We start from the raw sequence: 19,765 nt of genomic DNA on the forward strand, positions 1-19,765 counted from the left end.
GATATGATTGTAAGATGAAATATGGTGACAAATGAGATAAAATATTGTTCTGTAAACAGGGAATTCTTTTTAAAATATCAACGAGAATATTTTTGATAACAATGTTAACACAGTTTAAAGAAAAAAAATTATAATATCGTTATGTATAACAACGTGATGTTACAAAAATGTAGAATATTTTTATATCAAATTAGAAACACAAGTATATGTAATTACAATCATAAATTAATATAGGTGCGTATTAACCCATTTTCACGTTTTGTTGAATTGTCAAAATTTCCGGATTTCTATCAAAAAAAGACCTCAATGATTACGGCTCTCCAATATTTATTCAATTATTTCCAAACTCTGTCTAACACTGACTCACGCACAAAGCTTTCATTTTCATGTAAAATTTGTTTACAAATGACTAATCTAAGCTGTCGGTCAGATTCTGATTCTCAAACTTCTACTAATGCATTATTTCACCGTTCGAATAATTTCGCATAAATAAACAATGAAGCCAAAGTCAACGGTTTATCGTCTGCACCGAAAAACAATATTGATTCAAAGTAGAACTTGACAGCGAATACCTGTTTAGGAAACAAGTTTCCACTTCGTAAGTTCAAAAATATGACATGATTAAACAGAATATGAACAGTTTTAATAAGTATATAAATTACCACTTAAGATCGATGTCCTCAGGTTGTTTCGACGATTCAAAAAATCTGCAATTTGAGATGATTATTTGCCCTGTCGTAGTGTTTGGATGAGTTCTATTGAATAGTGAGACCAGGCCAATCATATCGCTGAGTGCATCAGAATCAGCCCATCAGAAACAGGCGCGGTAATAATTTTATTTACGCAAAACAGCGTATTATCATTCTCTAAGATTTTAGGTGTGTGTTGTGTGTTCCTCCGGCGGACAAATTTTCGTCCCGTTCTGCTCTGACCATATGGAAGCCATCTTGAAAATATACAGCACTGTATGTCAGTTGGAGATTACTAGCTCTGATCGTTTTAGTTACACTTTATACAGAGAGAAACCTCTTTATACACTTTTTACACTTTCCCAGGAAAGGGCACCTTCCATTGACTAGATTCAGGAAAAGTGTAAAAAGTGTAGAAAAGTGTAACTAAAACGAACAGAGCTACTACTAATTCCGTTCTAGCTCCGTGGTGGTTGATATCTATGCTTAAAATGCGTGCCAAATGACATCAAATGCGATTGGTTGAAAATCCAAGATGGCCTTGATATGGTCGGGGCACGCCGATGGGTTCTTCGATATGGTTGCGCAAGAGCACCGTTTTCTTGTTGCCTTCTGCGTAATCTACTTTTTTTGTTCCGCAGGTAATTTACTGTTTGCGGATTGCAATGTCGCAGACGGTTAAAAAAATGGCAGCGCTGGGTACTGGTAGTCCGTACTTCGTCTCTATCCGTCGACACTCTGACCGTGAATATTTACGCTGAGAAGAAAAAAACAAGAGTTAAGTTGAAATCGATTTAAAATGGTACGTTAGATTTGATTACGTTAAAACTTGGTATGATCTTCAACAGATGCTGACCTTCTTCCTAACCTCTAAAATTCTCTACTTCGCACATATCAGTTCAATCTGTGTATGAAAATTTCACAATTTATCCCAAGGGAATAATTTTTAATGCTCAGTTGATTTGAAGAATACACAGTAATTCCGGGAACTCAATTTCGACTAGTAATACGAATCACATTCGTTATTTACATGGATAACACGAATTCTAATTCGCAAATTTTTCTCTATTCGCGCTCCTCCGTTGATGTTCTTTTAGAAAAAAATGGATGTTCTTATATTGAAACATATCACTATCATATTAACAATAAAACAATTTTATGTATGCATTATTTCTATTTTGATTGCGCCATTCCTCATAACATAAAAACATTAATGATGATGAAATAAGTTTGAAATGTTTCTGTACTTACAGCAGTAATTTTCTTTTTTGTTTGTTAAACTCTCCACTAACTTTATCATGACAATATTAATATTTCGTGTAAAAGATGATGAATTTTGTCAAACATTTTAACTGTCAATAGATGTTCAAAATCATAGGTTAATTTATAGTCAATATTAATTAATGCCCATATATTAATAGAGTCAAACCGCAGAGTCCGGGAAAGAAGTCGATGAAAGTAATGACGATCAGGAGGATTTTTCATTATCACATGAAGAAAATGTGGAAAACACATTGGCTTCATTCAGGGAAAGATGGCAACGAGAACTTGAAATATCACCCAGAAAGGAACCAAACATACAAGTTTCTCAAATCTCAAATAACATCCCTTCAGAAGGAGATTCAGCATCCATTGAAAACAAGGTATCCGATATGTAATAAAAATGCATTAGAGTAATATATTTCATAATGTTGAACTTTATGATGATAATGTACGCAGTTTAGAGGAAGGCACACAAATCATATAATTAGTTATTTGTGTAGTAAGAATCTTTCTTCTGCCATTCGCTAAACAAACTCGTATTAGTGAAGTAATTGAATTTTTCCTTTGTGTTTCTTCGCATTGACATAGTTCGATTGCATTAGATTTTGAATCAATCTTAAATTTACTTGTTAATAATATCATACAAATCGTTTTATTACAGGCTAAAACCTTATTCCTCAAAGGTATAGAGAATGAGCAAAATGGCAAACTGTATGAAGCAATTCAGTTCTATAAACGTGCTGTACAGCTCATACCTGACATTGAGTTTCGCTTGTATGAATCTACAAAACCAAAAACACGTGAGAGGCTTGATCCTGAGAACAGCATAGAAGTACAAGATAAAGATCCAGGCATAGAGATGGACGAGGAAGAAGATAACGAAGATGATGGAGATCTACTTACTAAAATAACACGAATTATTTGTAAAAATCAACGTGTTTGTTCTCCGCAATTTGAGCAAAGTGTAAGTGTCTGAAAAATGTAATACGCATACCACATTTTGCAACAGCTTGTGTACTCGAGTTTGAAACACTGCTGAAGTTTATCATAAGTTTCAGTCGTGAAGTATGTAAAGCCAAATAGAAAAGATCCTCTCTGATTGGGTTCAATTTCTCTGTTTTTTAATTCGATTTTCACGTTTCTCAAAACTCGTGCCGCTATTCAGGAAATCATTAATCAAAGCTTTGCACAATATGTCATACCTTTGGTGACTGAAACCAGCGTATAAGTCCAGTGTTGTAAGTTTGAAGTACAGGTATCGAGCTATTAAAGCACACTGAGTTTTTTAACAACACGATTTCTAGATAAATCAGTTTCATGGAAGTAGGTTATTACTAACAAAACATTACTGTAGTTTTTAGCTGAAGATAACAGTGGTTTCATTTTTCCAGACAACGCATATATCAGCCTTACCTATGGAGATAATATTATACATTCTGAGATGGGTGGTTTCATCAGAGCTTGATTTAAGATCCCTAGAGGTGTTTGCAAAAGTATGTCGTGGTTTTTTCGTATCAGCTAGAGACGATGAGATTTGGAGATTAGCTTGCATCAAGTAAGGAGGGATTATTCAAGCATCCTACATGAATATGCAATATTGGAAAACAGTTACATTCATTTTCACCTTTTAAAACCCAATGTATCCCGAAACTGCAACATTTTTTTTAAGGCAGTGAAAAAAATGCCAATTTTTCTATTTCTCAAGTAATTTTCATCAATTGCAATAATGTTGCAGAGCATGGGGTGTAAATTGTGGTACATTTGAGCCTGATTACAAATCGTGGAGACAAATGTTCGTAGAACGTCCAAGACTTCGTTACAACGGCTGCTACATCAGTAAAACATCCTATGTACGTCACGGTGAAAACAGTTTTCAAGATCAATTTTATAGGCCATGGCATCTTGTTGAATACTTCAGGTATCTTCGGTAAGAGAAGAGATTTTATTCAACCATATTTATGGAACTTGGAAATTGTCACTCAGACCTTTTCTGATTATATTTTTGTTATCTTATTTTCGGCAGCTTCTTCCCAGAGGGTCGAGTTTTAATGCTAACATCGGCAGACGAAGCTCAGAGTTGTGTGAATTCTTTGAAACAACGAAATCCAAAAAACCCTTCAGTATTGATTGGTCATTACAGGCTTCACTTAAATTGTGTAATATTGGTATTAAAAAGCCAAGAAACCAAAACAAATAACAATGCTTACCGGCGTAGAAGAAGAGACCCAATTCACGATAGTGGCGAAAAGACTTTTCACTTGGTTAGCATTTTTTCTTTTCTGAACTATTGGATAAAAGTTGAAATGGTTTCTATTTTTCTCATTCTATTTCCGATTAATGCTGTCCTAAGAGCACGTGAATTATTTTCAGGAATTTGAGATTCAAAACTTTTATAAGAGGGCCAATTCGCAGCTAGCTTGGAAAACTTACAACATATTCACCAAGTACTGGAACGGGCAAGAAAACAGTACATGCCTAAATCTCGCAGGAAGCTTGTACCCTGCTTTCAAATTCAGCCGTGTAAAAAGTTATACTATGGAAAGTGAATCACCATTACAATAAATATATTACGTATTTTTTTAATCAGATTTTGACATGTTGCGATGTAATTATGTATAGTTATGAATGCTTTAGATATCTGATAGTTGTTCGGGATTGCGATAAGTTTCTTCACTTTTCTCTCAATATTCTTAATTATATAATCTGGTAAAATGGTCTACCGAATTAATGCAATCGCTGAATCGATTTGCTGATTTATCATTTATACACACAGTACGTTTAAATATAACAATTTTGTACACATGATATGCAATTTTAATCACATGTACGTACAAATTATGTGTACATTGAAGGTGAAAAATGTGTTACTTTACTTTTTCTTGCAGACTCTTTGATAAGTATTTAACGTTATTTTATAAAGAATATTTTACGTGAAAATTGGCAATTTTTCTCCATGAGAGTCAGTGGATGGCCGTCACTGTATTGTGTTTTATTCAGCAGAACGAAATATATCTGTCATGCTCCTATTCCGATGAAGATTCTCTTTTTCGGATAGAACTTTAGCATTTATTAACTTTCATTCAAACTTGGAGAGTTGAATAGCTGTGATCGATTGAAATTCAGTAACGTTATAGAAAAATGTACATTTATTTAAAGTACGGCTAAAAACCAACTTGAATATAATGGGTGTATTTTTGGTTTCTTTCCGTATGTTATGTTTGAAATGTTTTGGCAATCGAAAATTGAAGCGAAAAACAGTAACATTGATTCGTTGATAAAAGTGAAGTGATTGTACGTCTTAGAGCACCCTAACATTAATATCGTTGATAACACCGGCCCACAAAAAAAAAAAGTAGTCTGCACCTTTGATCGGACTTACCTATCTTTATGTATTTTGACGCGCTGAATCCGAATCTGAAGTCAGTTTTGCCCGTACGCCCTAAAATTTTGAGTAAATTGCAAAAAACCATAAAAATCGCCAAAAATTAGCAGTTTTGGTAAGAAAAAAATTTATGGAACTATAGACCAAGTATGATATTTATGTATTTTGGTCCGCTGAATCCAAATCTGAAGTTTATTCAACCATAAGCCATTTAAAATCTAAGTAAATTGCGAAAAATAGCAAAAAATTGAAGGTTAGAAGCTTGTGCCACAAAATTTTTTGGGAAATAAAAAGAGTAAACATTACGGAAATTTAGTTGAAGAGTTGTTGGACAATTACGATACTATGGGTTGCTTAATGAATCTTAAATTGCATTTCTTACATTCTCACCTTCAACACGTTCCTGAAAATCAAGGCGAAAGATTCCACCAAGTCATAAGTGAAATGGAGAGTCGATATCAAGGAAAGTGGAATGTCAATATGATAGCAGATCATTGCTGGACACTGAAGAGAGATGTACCCGGTGAAAACAGAAAGCGAAAAAGAAACCCTTTGCGTAGGTCATTCGAAGACAAAAGGGTTCGACACAAGCGAAGAACAGCTTGAAATCAGAAAGGTCGTTCCTTATCTTCTTATGGTTTTTAAAAAGATTTTTTGATAGAAATAAATTTAATTAAGTTCAATCAATTTTTTCATTACTATATGTCCAATTATCCGCATTAGCTTAATTTTTTTGAGGGCTAACGGGCCAAATAAACTTTAAATTTATATCTATTTACAAATTGTTAAAATTTAAAATTAATAAAGAATTACAAGACTGGAAAGTCATCAAAATCTGAAAAATAAATTCAAATTTATATTCCGCGAATCAAATAACGTAATATACATTTTGTTTTGATTTAATAAATTATTTTCATCACAACACCATCAATTTTTTTAAATTTTTAGAGATTTTTTGCTATTTTCCGCAATTTTCAGAGATTTTTTGCAATTTACTTAGATTTTAAGGGACACACCTAGTGTGACAGCCTAAAAAAAGACAATTTTTGGGAATTAAAAAAAAAAAAACTAGTGAATCAATCGTTTTAAAATTTTGAGGGTATATTTGTACATGTTTTGAGAATACACAGTAAAATTTTTGGAATAATATATTAAATATTTTTGAAATGACACGCGATCTCCGGCGGCGCCAAAAAAAAAGGTCCTCCGCTGCTGGAGTGATTGCAGCCTTCTCCGTTGATAAAACTTTAAAAAAAAAAAAATTCTCGTTAAACGAAAACATATTGTCTGTACGATGACTCTCGGGCGAACAAAAAAATCAAAAATTGACGAAATGGCGGCATGTTGAAAAAAAAAGTTAAATTTTACCCAAAATTTTGGACGTTTTTGGCCTACCAAAATCCGATTTTTGATCAGATCAAAAAAATGGAGGGTCATCGTATGGAGAACTATATAGAGAAGATGCAAAAAAAATTTGATAGCGATCGGATCATTTGTCTCCGAGTAATCACTCCAGCAAATTCGAAAAATGCTGTTTCAAGAAAAACGCGTTTACGAAGTACTAGATACAACGGTCACAATAACACCAAATGTATCTGGCTCCGAAAATACGTGACGTGGCAGTAAAGGAAAAATATACCTGAAGGCTCACAATAGAAACCGGAATCCTATTTGCAAAGGTTGGAAAAGACGGTAGACTCCGAACAATAGCTCAGGTATGTCCCGTAGCCAATGCAACTATCTAACTGCCGAGCGGCTACTCTTTTAAATAGCTGTAACTCAAAAACTGTTTAAGATATCGATTTAAAATTTTAGTATGTTATTTTTAAAGGTATAACCTATCGAAATATGAAATTGAAAATTTCACACTAGATGTGCCCCTTAAATGGCTTATGGTTAAATAAACTTCAGATTCGGATTCAGCGGACCAAAATACATAAATATCATACTTGGTCTATAGTTGCATGAATTTTTTTCTTACCAAAACTGCTAATTTTTCGCGATTTTTATGTTCTTTGCAATTTACTCAAAATTTTAGGGTGTACGGGCAAAACTGACTTATAAATTCGGATTCGGCGCGTCAAAATACACAAAGATAGGTAGGTCCGGTCAAAGATGCAGACCACTTTTTTTTTGTGGGCCGGTGTAATTATATGATCAAATAGATATTGATATACTATGTGATGTATTTTGAATAAGATTGAGAATTAGAAATATGTGGATTACAAAAATTATTGACCTGGACATTTATGCGTATTTCTGCCGCTGTAGTGGGACGAAAAGAAAATCTTATTTACAAATATAAATTATAATTATAATTCCTGCAAAAGTTTTAGACTTTACACTAATAACGTTGATTAAACACCTATAGAATCACCGTTTACTGGTCTATCAATGATTTTTTGTTATTTCATTCGGCTACATTAAAAACACCGCGCAATCATAGATCCATGTAACAAATGTCAATATTTCTGTAATATGACATTATAAAAGTACTGTACAAAGCACACAATACTCATAATTCGTTACTCTGTACATATTACACCCACGTATGAACAAATAAATATGTTCATGTGAGTACATACCTACGCATACAGGGTGTTCCAAAAATTTCGGGACGACCGAATAACTTGAAAACATCGAATCGTAGAAAAAAAAGGTGGGTATTAATGTCGTACGATTTTTCCGTAGCTACCCAGTGGTGACCTTGGCTTCGACTTTTCCAAGGACCTTCAAAGTCGTTTCAAGGTTCAGGCAATTTTTTCAAATGGGTGAGAGAGAGAAATTTTGTGTTGAGCTAATACCTAAGGGAAAGCGAAAAATTATTATTGGCTGAGCATGAATAGGGAAATAGTTTCGTTATAATGCCGGTTTAACTTAAGTTGAATTACGCAATAAGCTATATATGCGGGTGGTCCCCTTATCGTCGGTCCCAAGTCTTCCAAATTTACCACTGAAGTCGGGCGCTATAATCAAGTAAAACCGGCGAGTGATTGTGGCGCGCCCAGTTTTGAATAGATATATAAATTTTGAAGGAATCGTTCGCTATTTTACACAGCGGACAGTTATTTTAGAAGACATATAGCGTTACTTAACCCTCCATCCCCACCGTGTACACTAGCATTATGTGAACATTTGAAAGCTCTCATTGTGGCTAACGTTAAAAAGTTTTTTCATAAAGTCAAAATATTTCGATCCAAAACCTATTGGAGTATAAAAAACATATTTTTCTGTATTCAAGAATTTTTTCGACACTTGACTTTTGACGGTTCCCTGTAAAATAACATACGAGCACTAGAGTGTCCATAGCGGGTACCGGGTGTCAAAAAATAACAGTATGGGAGGAGTGTTTTAGGTTTATATCTTGGTATTGCTTGTAGTTGAGATAGACAACATTGTTGTTATATAATATTTTACACTCCGCGAAGCCCGGGTCTAAATATCGAAGGGGCCCTCTTAGAGGCAGAGAAAAACCCAATTTATGCGAAAACGGGAGATTGAATCAGAATTTTTCAATGATAGAACATTTACTTTGACAAAGAAATATTATTTTAATACACATAATTGATGCTCATTGTGATTCGTCGTTATTATAATTGAAAACATTTTTTCCTCGATTTAACTTGAGCGAATTCTGCAATTAAGGGGTGAAATCCCTTTGGAAGCGTGAAAAATAGGTATTTTTCGATAATTTTTTTAGAGGGGAAAAAATTATCTAATAATTTTCAAACTTTAACATAATTTTATTGAAGCATTCAAGGTGAGAAATATTTTTTTTTTGTTGCGATCATACACAAAATGGCGGCGTTATTAAGGGTCTTGGGACGCCTGTTTTCCGTGACATCGTAAAGTGCTGCAATTGTCACTCTTTTGCTGTTGATCTGAAAAAGATTTAACAAGTGTTATTCGTTTATTGACATATTAAGGGGAAGGATGTACCTAAAAAATGATGACAAAGTGCAAAATTGAAAATTTGGGAGCCCTTTTATTCCAAGGGTCGAATTTTCGACCTTTTTTTCGACATACTTGACCCCTAAAAAGGTATTTATTTACGCGCTACCTTTCGAACTTTAGGTACATCCTTCCGATAATATTACTGAGTGTGATCTCCCAAAATTGCATCGAAATCGGTCGATAACTTTTGGAGCTACGACGCGAGCAGTTTTTGAAAATGTTGTTTCGAGATAATCGCGTTTAAAGTTTCAACATGTGAAAACTAGTGATTGCAGTGACTTACCGATTAATCAGCGATGCCAGGCGCGTACAGCAGACCTTCTTCTTCCTCGAAAAGCACATTTTCGGGCTATATTGCCTCGCGTTCCTTTCGGATAGTTTGGCATTTTACTTTGGTAAACTCGGCCGTTCGTGACAAAATTTCAAACGAAACTGAATCTGTTTTTCGGGCAACCTATCGTTCCGTATACCTACCGTTTCACGCTATATGGATATATCTGTAATGTCCCCTTTATAAAATTTCTCGAAACATCTGCCAGGTCAAAAAAAAAGGTAGATAAGGGAGCACTGTGACGTGAAGGTTGCTCCGCCTCTTACGGTCCGACCGCCCGACTCGCTACCTGACCTAAAGGGATTTCTCCCCTTAAATCATTGAAGTCGAGTGACCTGAGCAACTCTTTTTCGATACTCAACTGAGATTAAGAGGACGATCTTTCGTTTAGCACTGGATCGGAACATGTTTTTAATCCGTTTTAAAACCGAAAATGATCTCTCTGTCTCGCAGTTTGCTATTGGTACAGTAAGTAGTAATCTATACGCAATATACGTGTTAGGAAAAACTTGGACCATTTCTGGATGAATCGTCAAATTCAAAACTTTTAAAGCATTTAATATTTCATCACTTTCATTGTCAGGTATTTCTGAATGGCTCGAAAAAAAACCTCTAGGCTGCAATTTTAGTAGTAGAATAAACTGCCTTGATCCAAACGATAAACTTTCAATCAACCCTCAACCTACGATTTAACTTCCGATCGCCGGGGCCCGTAATCAACGACAAGCTCGGTCACACGTGTAAATACAACGTGATTCTCACGTTTGGCCCGATCGACGTAGCACGTCTTTCACGCGATATTGTTGGCGAAGGGGTTTTAAGTTCTTAGAACAACAATCGCGAATTCTTCCAGGCATCGAATATCTAAATTTCTACAGAAATACTGGATCCTGTCAAAAAATTATATCGAATAAGAATATATTATTTGTATACAATATTACGAGAAAATTTACTTTCTTTTACCTTAACGTGACATCCTTTCGGAACGTTTCCAAATAACGGACCCGGTAAGAGGCCCCTGGTGTTTTTGGGGCCCGGGGATGCAGTCCCAGCCAGCCCCTCGCTTAGTCGGGCCCGGCACGTAACGGTACCTTTCGCCCGAGTACTGGGAAGGATATATACAGGATTGAGGAATTTACACATTTCTTGGAAAACCATAAGCTCACCATTTCCTTCGCTTTGTCTGAAAAACGGAGGTATTGTCTGACCGAGGGACCCTTATACCTGAAGACGCCGCCTGTGAAAGAACCCGATATACCTGCGAACGTCGCAGCAGCTTGCAATTCTTGGAAAACCATGAGCTCACCATTTTCCTTCGCTTTGTCTGAAAAACGGATGTATTGTCCGACCGAGGGACCCTTATACCTGAAGACGCCGCCTGTGAAAGAACCCAATATACCTGCAAACGTCGCAGCTGCTGTCGTTAGATTGTTGCTGCCTTGGCCGCCCCCAAAATTTACGAGCGGAAAACTTTCCAGTCAAATCCGAGGTGCCGGCCATGTTTTTTCATGTTCAGGAAGGTTCGAACCACGATTAAAAAAAAAAAAAATAATAATCGTAGGGGGTGGAGGGTGGCACCCTGATTTTTTCTTCATGTACGACCTCGAACTCCTCTATCGATTGGTACTGGACTTGATCGTGACTTCAATATGGGATGTCGATCCCGAGGAAATTGACTGGAAAAGGCCTTTCTTCGATACTTCAGACGGGATCCAGGATTTCTGGGAATCCAGGGAATAGTGGCCGCCTCCTCTCCCTTCCCCCACCACGCCGCTTCTCTGTTCCACCCCTCGAGTTATTCGAACGTACGGACGTTCAACGGCGTTATTGCTTATTCGAGGCAGCGCCGTCGAAGTTCTCACATCACGAAAGTACTCGAACGCGAATCGACGTACAGTTCCAAGTACAAGTTCTAATTCTCAACGGGCGGATCATGGAACAGGATCTTGAAAGTAGCTCACTCGGTCAAATGGAAGATCAAAGTATCACGCTGGCGAAGCAAGTCGAAGGGCTGAAGATTGAGGCAGTAAGCCTCCAAAATCATTTGGAGAAGCCGATCGAAAGTTGTGAAGAAATTCTGAAGCGCATTAGGAAATGTATTACCATTAGGAAAGAAACTGTAAGTTTTTCGTTCAAACTTTAACCAGCATCACTTCACTTTTACCTGTCGTCGAGTATCGTGTCTAGCCAATTTTCGTCAACTTTCAGCTTGAGGATGAAATCGAAAGATGCAAACAGGAGATAAGGGAGAAAGCCTTAAAATACATTACGAAACTTCGTTCGCGAATCGATGATTTGTGGCGAGACTGTTATTATGGGGAGGAGGACTGTTTCAGGCCCTTCCAAGAACAAACCTTTACGGAGGATTTGATCAACCTCCACGAAATGGAGATGGAGAGGTTGTGCGAGCACTACAATTTTTGCGGGTATTATTTTCCACCATTCTTATATCATCCCCCATGCAAGAAAAAGGGCTGCCGTTGATAAGTAAATGTCGTGTTTTTTCTAGACCATTTGTGGCGCTTGTTAACAAACGACAGGACTTGGCCAAACAAATATATATGATGGAACACCGTACGAAGGTTACAAATCTTTATCAGAATCAAGGTGACCGGCGCCTTGCACATAATAGCCGGCGTAGAGACACTAGAAAGGTATTCACATCAGAAATAAATTCGATATAGCTGACCGAAAAATGTCAATAATTTTTTGATAAAAGTAAAGAATATACTGTCATTACTGTAAAAGCTGTGAGTTTCTCTTTCAGATTTTAACCGGTATCATTTTACTGTTACGTGTTACGTTAGGTATCGTGTCTTGACAATTTTTGTGAACTTTCAGTTGAAAGCTGAAACCAAAAGATCCATACGGCAGAGAGGTGAGAATATTGAAAGGGTCGTACGAAAATTGCGTTATCGAATCCAAGAATTGTGGCATCAATGTTATGTTGGGAACGATAAACGTAAAGCGTTCCAGCTCTATGAAGTTGATTCTATTACGGAGCATTCGCACTCCAGAAACGATAAAGAGTACAAAAAGCAGTGCATGTATTATGGATGCAACAGGTATTATTTTTTCCAATTTTCTTACTATCCGCCAGATAAGAACAAGACCGGCCGTTGATAAGAAATGGCGATATTTACGGAACAATATTTGAACTTGTTAGGCAACCAAGTGTGATATGGATAGATATTCCGGATCTGGACGATAGCCAGGCCTCTACTGGAGAAGAAACGATGCGCAATCTTCAAAAGGTATTTATGCCGGAAGTAAATTCGGTGCATTGAATATCGATTCCAACGATCAAATGCTTAGTACTGGTAATTTTGCACTAGTTTTAACAAAAGCGATGGAATACATACGTCGTTCTTGGTTCATTCTGTTTTCACATTGGTGACAAGCATCGCAATAATGTCATCCATCCACGACGACAATCTTACAGAATAATATTTTATTAAATTGAAAAAAGTGCTGAGTCAGACTTATAGTTAAATTTTCATTCATCCAGGAATTGCTGGAGCTAGAGCAACAATTAAAAGTTTTGGTCGAACGGTACGAAAAGAAACATGGGGTACCATATAAGACAGATGGAAAAATATTGGCCGACTCGTTGCAATTATCCGGGACGGAATACATGGCAGTTGAACGACCCGGGATTACGCTAAACTAGGCTAGAAAGAGATCATTTGAGTGCATCGTCGGGCGTTGGAATACGGCGTATATCTCCTGCGAATTCTGAAGAGAGGGAAAAGACGGTCCAAAACCCCCGCAATAAATTGCCGTCGACACCTCGCTGGGCATCAGGGAGTCCGAAAATTACGTCAACCTCACTCAGTTGACTGTTAACGAGAATCTGAGAATATTTTATTGAAGCATTCTGCAGCATCAAACGTCTACATATTATATAGGATTAGTTATTTCTCATTATTAGTATCATACAAAAAACGAAATGGCGATAAGATGATTTCGATTCATGGACGATTCGTCATTACATCTCTGAAAACCAAGAGATAATTTTGCTACTGCGAGCACAGTTAATCGAAGATACATAAGTGCATTAATTGATGTAACAGATAGATTAAGCAAAATCTATTTCTATTTATAATCTCTTTGTAAGATAAAATATGCATTTTGAAATTTTGTAATCATGGTACTTTGTTGTTTCTCACTTGAAACTCTGTAATCAATAAATTATTATAAACATATTGCAAAACTCTCCGGGAATATTGTTTGCGTTCAGTGCGCTCGAGTAACAGAACTTGGGAACCTGTAAGATCGGTACGAGTCGACATTTTCCAAGCACATCGCATTATACACCGAACGAAATGTTTGTAAAGACTGATCGGTTTGAAATGTTCGTGCATTTCTCCGTTGCTTTGGTCCGGTAGAGTTCGGTCAGTCAATCATTCTCGAATGAAGACGAACTTTTTTCTTGAATTATCGATGCGCGCGTTTTCAATTCTTGCAACTTCTCCGAAATCTAATCCAACTCACTGTTCGTCGAAAGCAATCGAAATCTGACCATCTGACCGATTTACCGTTGTTTTTCCGTCCTATGGTCAACGACGTTGCCGACTCCCAGTGTTTAAACCCAGATACATTATCGAGACGATAAACAGTAAACTTTTCCCAATGATCATGTGTCATTAGAGATAATCGACAGAGTAAATGTCCAAAAGTGTATCGTTTGTAAAGTCCAATTCTGGTAATTGATTGTTCGGTCTGCAGCAGCGAGACGTAACAACTATCTGTATGTTTTATTATCTAATCTAAATGTTAGGTTCACGACTCACATTTCATCTTTCAAATCAATAAAAGATCGACATTGCGATAAGTGTGCAAGATATGCGTTCGAATTGCATTGACGTAATGTCCTTCTGTTATACCGTAAGTTTTGATAAATGTAGAGTACGTAACCCAATAAGGATAATTTTAGGAAGAGTTTGGTCAGGGAAAGTCATCGATTGACAAATTGCAACATTATTCTGATATGTTGCAATGTGATTATGTATAATTACGAATGGTCGAGTATCTAATACCAGTTCGGGACTGCGATAAGGTTTCTGATTCTTTTTCTCAAACTTTTTTCTTGGATTATCGATGCGCGCGTTTTCAATTTTTGCAGCTTCTCCGAAATCTAATCCAACTCACTGTTCGTCGAAAGCTATCGACGTCTGACCATTTGACCGATTTACGGTTTTTTCCCGTCCTCTGGTCAACGACGTTGCCGACTTCCGGTGTTTAATCCCAGACACATTCTCGAGCCGACGAACAGTAAACTTTTCCGAATGATCCTGTCTCATTGGAGATAATTGAAATAGTGAATACGTAAAGTGTATCGTTTACACATTTCGATGGTGATAATCAATTTTTCAACCTCCAGCAGCGAGAGGTAAGAACTATCTGTATATTTTTTTCCCGTGTCTGTACGTTCTATCTGTATGATAGGTATTCTCAATCATAGGTTCGTGACTCTCATTTTACCTTTGAAATCGAGAAGACTTTTGCAATTTGTCAGTTAATGAACTTTCCCGACGAACGTCTTCCTTAATGTGTATGTATTGCAGCAAAGTGTCAAAAGTGCAATGCAATTGAATATTGAATAATCGGTCCATGTAGTGTCGCAGTAATAAGTCGTTATAGGCACGTTGCTTACTTTTAGCGGATAACTTTCTGAGCTCGTGGCAGGAAAAGAGTGTGAACGTTGAGTGAAATAACGATTATTCGTTACCTTGGTGGAATAATTTCATATATTTTCTTCATCGATTAGCATCCGAGGTACTTTTTTTTTTAAATGTTGGGCAACATGATATACTTTCTTACAGAATTTTCATTACATGACAAACTATCTAGAAATTTTTAATTAATTTACTCGAGATAGTTAAACAACTACGCATGTCCGGACATGTCCGTTTAGACAGAGACGTTTATATTTTGTTGTCTTTTCATTCAAAATTACATATTGCGAGCTTTAGCTTAAAGTAAAATATTGCATTACACAGTGATATGTATCGGAGAACCATAATTCGTAACATGTTTGTTGGTGCTTGAAGCCGTGTCAGTAACCGATGAACGAGATTTTTCTCGTTCGAGTGAAAAAGTAATTTTAACGTGAGTTTCAATTAAATAAGGATGCTCGTTACGCTTAATTCTTAATTACAAAGCTCTACAAAGATTATCCTGATAAACGATGCTACTCGTCGTCAACAATTTATTTCTCACACACTGTCAATACGTATTCGAAATTATACGCTTGGAATCGAAACTAACTTCAATAATCATTAATACACTGATTAATTTAATGGAATATTGGGCCAGAACTTACCGAAGCTACTCAAGTTTTTCCTTTTATATTACATTGCAGCATTAAAATTTGTCTAAAATCGGCATATAAAAAAAAACCATCATCTATCAGCTATAATCACCTAACGTTTCTTTCACAAACTTATTACTGGCAGAAATACTTTGAAAATTGTAATTACAGTACCGATATAGGCCTGATACAGATGAACATTGGTTTCAAAATTACGCTCTTGCCAGTAGGAGAATATCTATGGGTGTATAGAACAACGTGACAGATTCTTTATCCTTCGTAGTTTCGAGTATAAGTGGAACTGAAATGTTTTTACGGTGAGATGTTGCATTGCTTGACGATGGTAATTTATACTTCAGTAAATAATATATGTATAGCACCGATTGGATTTGTAATGTATATGTATTTTTTTGAACATTAGTACAATCTTTTCTCGTTGGGGTGGAGTGAAAAATTCTTTTTTTGTTCAAAGTGAAAAACAAATCATCCCAAAAGTTTATGGCTGTTACAAAACAAAAATGATAGCGTTCGGACATATCTTCCTCAATTTAGGGCGGTTCAGAAAAGAGCCTTATTTAGATTTGGCAGTTCTCCGAGATTCTTACACTTTTTCGTTAAAAAACAGCTCACGTAAAAAAGCTGGGCTGAAAAAGATTTTTTACTACTACCTCAAAGACGTTGAAATTTCGAATAAAGGCTATTTTCGGTAATTTAAAAATTGAGACGCGGTGAAATTCTTCGGTGGCTGTGTTTAGTATGACGAAAAAAAAGTTTTTGCAAAAGCTGAGACGCGTGCGATTTTTTTTTAGTATCGAAAAATCTATATTGAAATTCGTAAGAACGAAATTTTTTCAACTTTCAAATATTGAATATCTGAACATGGATTTTTTGGTACTGAAAAGAATCGCTCGCTTCTCAAGTTTTATAAAAACTTTTGTTTCGTCGTACAAAACATAGCAACCGAAGGATTTAAGGATATCCCAATTTCGAAATTCCCGAAAAAAGCTTTCTTCGAAAATTCAACGTCGTTCAGGTATTAGTAAAATTTTTTTTTTCCAATCCAACCCTTTCGCGTGAGCTCTATTTTAGTGAAATAGTTCAAGAAATCTGAAAAAAAGTCTTTCCTCGGAACCGCCCGAGTACTCGATGATAAGAAATAATGCTAGGCGATTTTGTACGAACATTTTTGGTTTTTTCCAAGCTATTTTTAACGTCGAGAAACAACTCTCAGAAGTTATTGCAATTCAATGCGAAAGAAAAGAAAATTTCACTCTACAGCAATACCGATAACAACTTTTTAACGACTGAATACCTTTACAGGTAAATATAATCCTCCGTAAGCAAAATACTAGAGTTTAAAAGTGTGAATTGATTCGCATTAAACATCGTTTATAGGTATCGGCAAGGCGTAAGTACAATATTAATTTTTATATAAAATGTTTACCGTTCACAAGCAGGACTTAATGAAAGATTTATTAACAATCAGTCGAACTGCGTAATTGTTCTAATATCTAATATAATAATATATTTGTACACCCGACCTTGTCGCTAAAATATTATTCTTGTATAATTTACGTACAGCGTTCATTGTAAAATTTCTAGCGAAAATCCAATCCTAAGCAGCAGATAAATTTTCATTTACAAACTAACTAAGAGTTGTTCCTGAAACAACAAACGATATTATGGTCCAGCTAATTATTCCGTCACTACTATTATCATCGTCATCGTTATTATTATTATTATCATTATCATTATCATTATTATTATTATTATTATTCTAATCTACTACGTCACAATTATATCACAAGAGTGCGCTACTTGCTGTGGTATAGAAGAGTAAGGATCGTCGAGATAAGATTATTCATTAATTATATTTTAAACTCGAAAAAATCCTCACGTTTATTTATCACTAATATTGTTACAATATTGTTCTTTCTTCGGTTTTTCACGTACACGTTACCTATGAACGAAAGTACAATTAAATGGAAGTACTCAAAAGCGAACGGTATCGGTATAAGACAACTGCGTACATATATGGTGTGTACAGGTTGTACATCCTTGTATATCCAATTATTATTATCTACTGAAACCAGTCGGAAAGAGTTATTATTATTTGAATCTAAACAGGTACAACTAATTCGAAGATAAAATATTACCTCGTAGCATTTCACCCAGTGCCCAACTTCAATTAGGACCATTTCCAGCTGTTGCTATATTTTGTTTCTTCACCCTCATACTCGTATGTACAGCAATAATTAATTATCGACAAACTTCGGTAGTAACTACAATTACAGGTATATCTAATTCTCATATATTCTCTGTAAAGTAGTCAAAGATATATCATTTGTATAATATGTAGTATCATGCGGATCAGAACGGGATACGTGAGTTATGTTTAAATTTTCACTATCTACTAAGATTAGGTAATAAAATTTATCCTGCGTCACTTGATGTAACGCTATTTCTAAGTTTTATATTTCTTTCGAATTTTCATCGTTAACTATTTACGTACGTATAAGTGTTTACTTATGTACTACGTAGTCTACTTAGACTTAGAATTTTTTGTTTATTTATTTATTTTTTGTTCTTTTGTTCTCGAACAATTAGTAAAGAGTTTACCGGCAGACACGGGCTTACTGATTGTTTATACTTTTTCGAATCGTTTTTTCTCAGGTTGAATCCAATTGTTTGTTCAAAGTATGATCGTCGCCAACTTTCATGATTCCGTATGATCTTGACAGGCTTTGATGTTTTGATAGGTTATTTTTTCATGCGAAATTTAGAACACGGATATCAATGTCATCTGCCGGTATGAATTCAACATTATTACAATCATGAGAACTACGTTAATAATGAATTTTTTTCTCCGACTACGTTCTAATCACAATTTTTCATTTATTGTTCATGAATAATATAATGGCACGATCTTCTGTCTCAGATCTACTAGTCTATAAAAATTTTTTATTCAAAGTCAAAATGTTATCTAAATACTTGGTGATCGTAAATCTATAAAGCTGACGGAGATAGTTCGATAGCGTAGAAGAAAACCTTTAATATCTGCACTTGTACGTAACTTGTATAACGTGTATGATAAATTCGCAGGAGTTTTAAAGCCTCAAAATCCAGTAATTGAGAGGGGCGACAATTGTTACCTACTTGCAGAAATATGTTTATTATGCCGAAACTTCGTAGTAAAACGAATGTAATTCATCAGATCGACTAGCAATTTTTATTTCTAGCTAGTTCTGTTATCATACTATAAATATTAACTGATTAATCAATGTATTAATTTAAATTCTCTATAAATAGTGGGGCTGTACTGCCGAGAGGCGCGTATTAAACAATCGCGTATAATTATTCAACGGAAAATTTTACTATCAGGGCATAAATATGTCGAGAATTTAGAAAAGGTGCCTCCTAAAATCGCCTGCAACTTCAAGAAGCACTGATTTTCACTTCTAATTAAATAATTACTAACACATGTGATTGATTAATTTAATCACAATCAGTACTTGATACGTTAAAGTTGCTGCTGCTTTGCCGGAAAAGTTTAGCGATTTTTGTTTACGACGCTCACTTGCCTTCGGGTAAAATTATTTCTCTTTCCAACCGTAATAATATTAAGGTATTTTCATTTTACGCCGATTTTATAATCTTCTTCAAAAATTGGTCTTCGAAAGTCGTAGGTAAAAAAATGTTCTCGTTCCTTCTTCAAAACACGCGGCCATCGATTTATTTAAAGTATTTGAATAAATCGAATTTTTCACGAATTAGGTACACGTGGAAGGCATAGTAAATAATCGAAGCTCGACAAAGTAACATCTACAGAATGT

General features: G+C 35.6%; 2 protein-coding genes across 3 annotated transcripts; both read left to right on the forward strand.

Annotated features, from left to right (window-relative positions):
- Positions 1-1,335: 1,335 nt before the first annotated feature.
- LOC124187698 (F-box only protein 9) lies at positions 1,336-5,135 on the forward strand. Of its 2 annotated transcripts, none has more exons than XM_046579741.1 (7): positions 1,336-1,491; positions 2,111-2,332; positions 2,614-2,916; positions 3,344-3,507; positions 3,688-3,879; positions 3,976-4,213; positions 4,323-5,135. In XM_046579741.1, the coding sequence occupies exons 1-7, from the start codon at positions 1,489-1,491 to the stop codon at positions 4,512-4,514; spliced, it is 1,314 nt and encodes a 437-aa protein (XP_046435697.1). In that variant the 5' UTR covers positions 1,336-1,488; the 3' UTR covers positions 4,515-5,135. The 2 variants fall into 2 exon arrangements, with proteins under 2 accessions (XP_046435697.1, XP_046435706.1); XM_046579750.1 differs by having other exon boundaries at positions 4,303-4,444.
- Positions 5,136-11,449: 6,314 nt separating this feature from the next.
- LOC124187736 lies at positions 11,450-14,692 on the forward strand. Its single transcript, XM_046579811.1, has 6 exons — positions 11,450-11,738; positions 11,828-12,045; positions 12,129-12,273; positions 12,461-12,684; positions 12,786-12,873; positions 13,128-14,692. The coding sequence occupies exons 1-6, from the start codon at positions 11,553-11,555 to the stop codon at positions 13,287-13,289; spliced, it is 1,023 nt and encodes a 340-aa protein (XP_046435767.1). The 5' UTR covers positions 11,450-11,552; the 3' UTR covers positions 13,290-14,692.
- Positions 14,693-19,765: the final 5,073 nt, after the last annotated feature.

The sequence above is a fragment of the Neodiprion fabricii genome, chromosome 1 (genome assembly GCF_021155785.1).
Source record: "Neodiprion fabricii isolate iyNeoFabr1 chromosome 1, iyNeoFabr1.1, whole genome shotgun sequence".
NCBI classification, from domain to species: domain Eukaryota; kingdom Metazoa; phylum Arthropoda; class Insecta; order Hymenoptera; family Diprionidae; genus Neodiprion; species Neodiprion fabricii.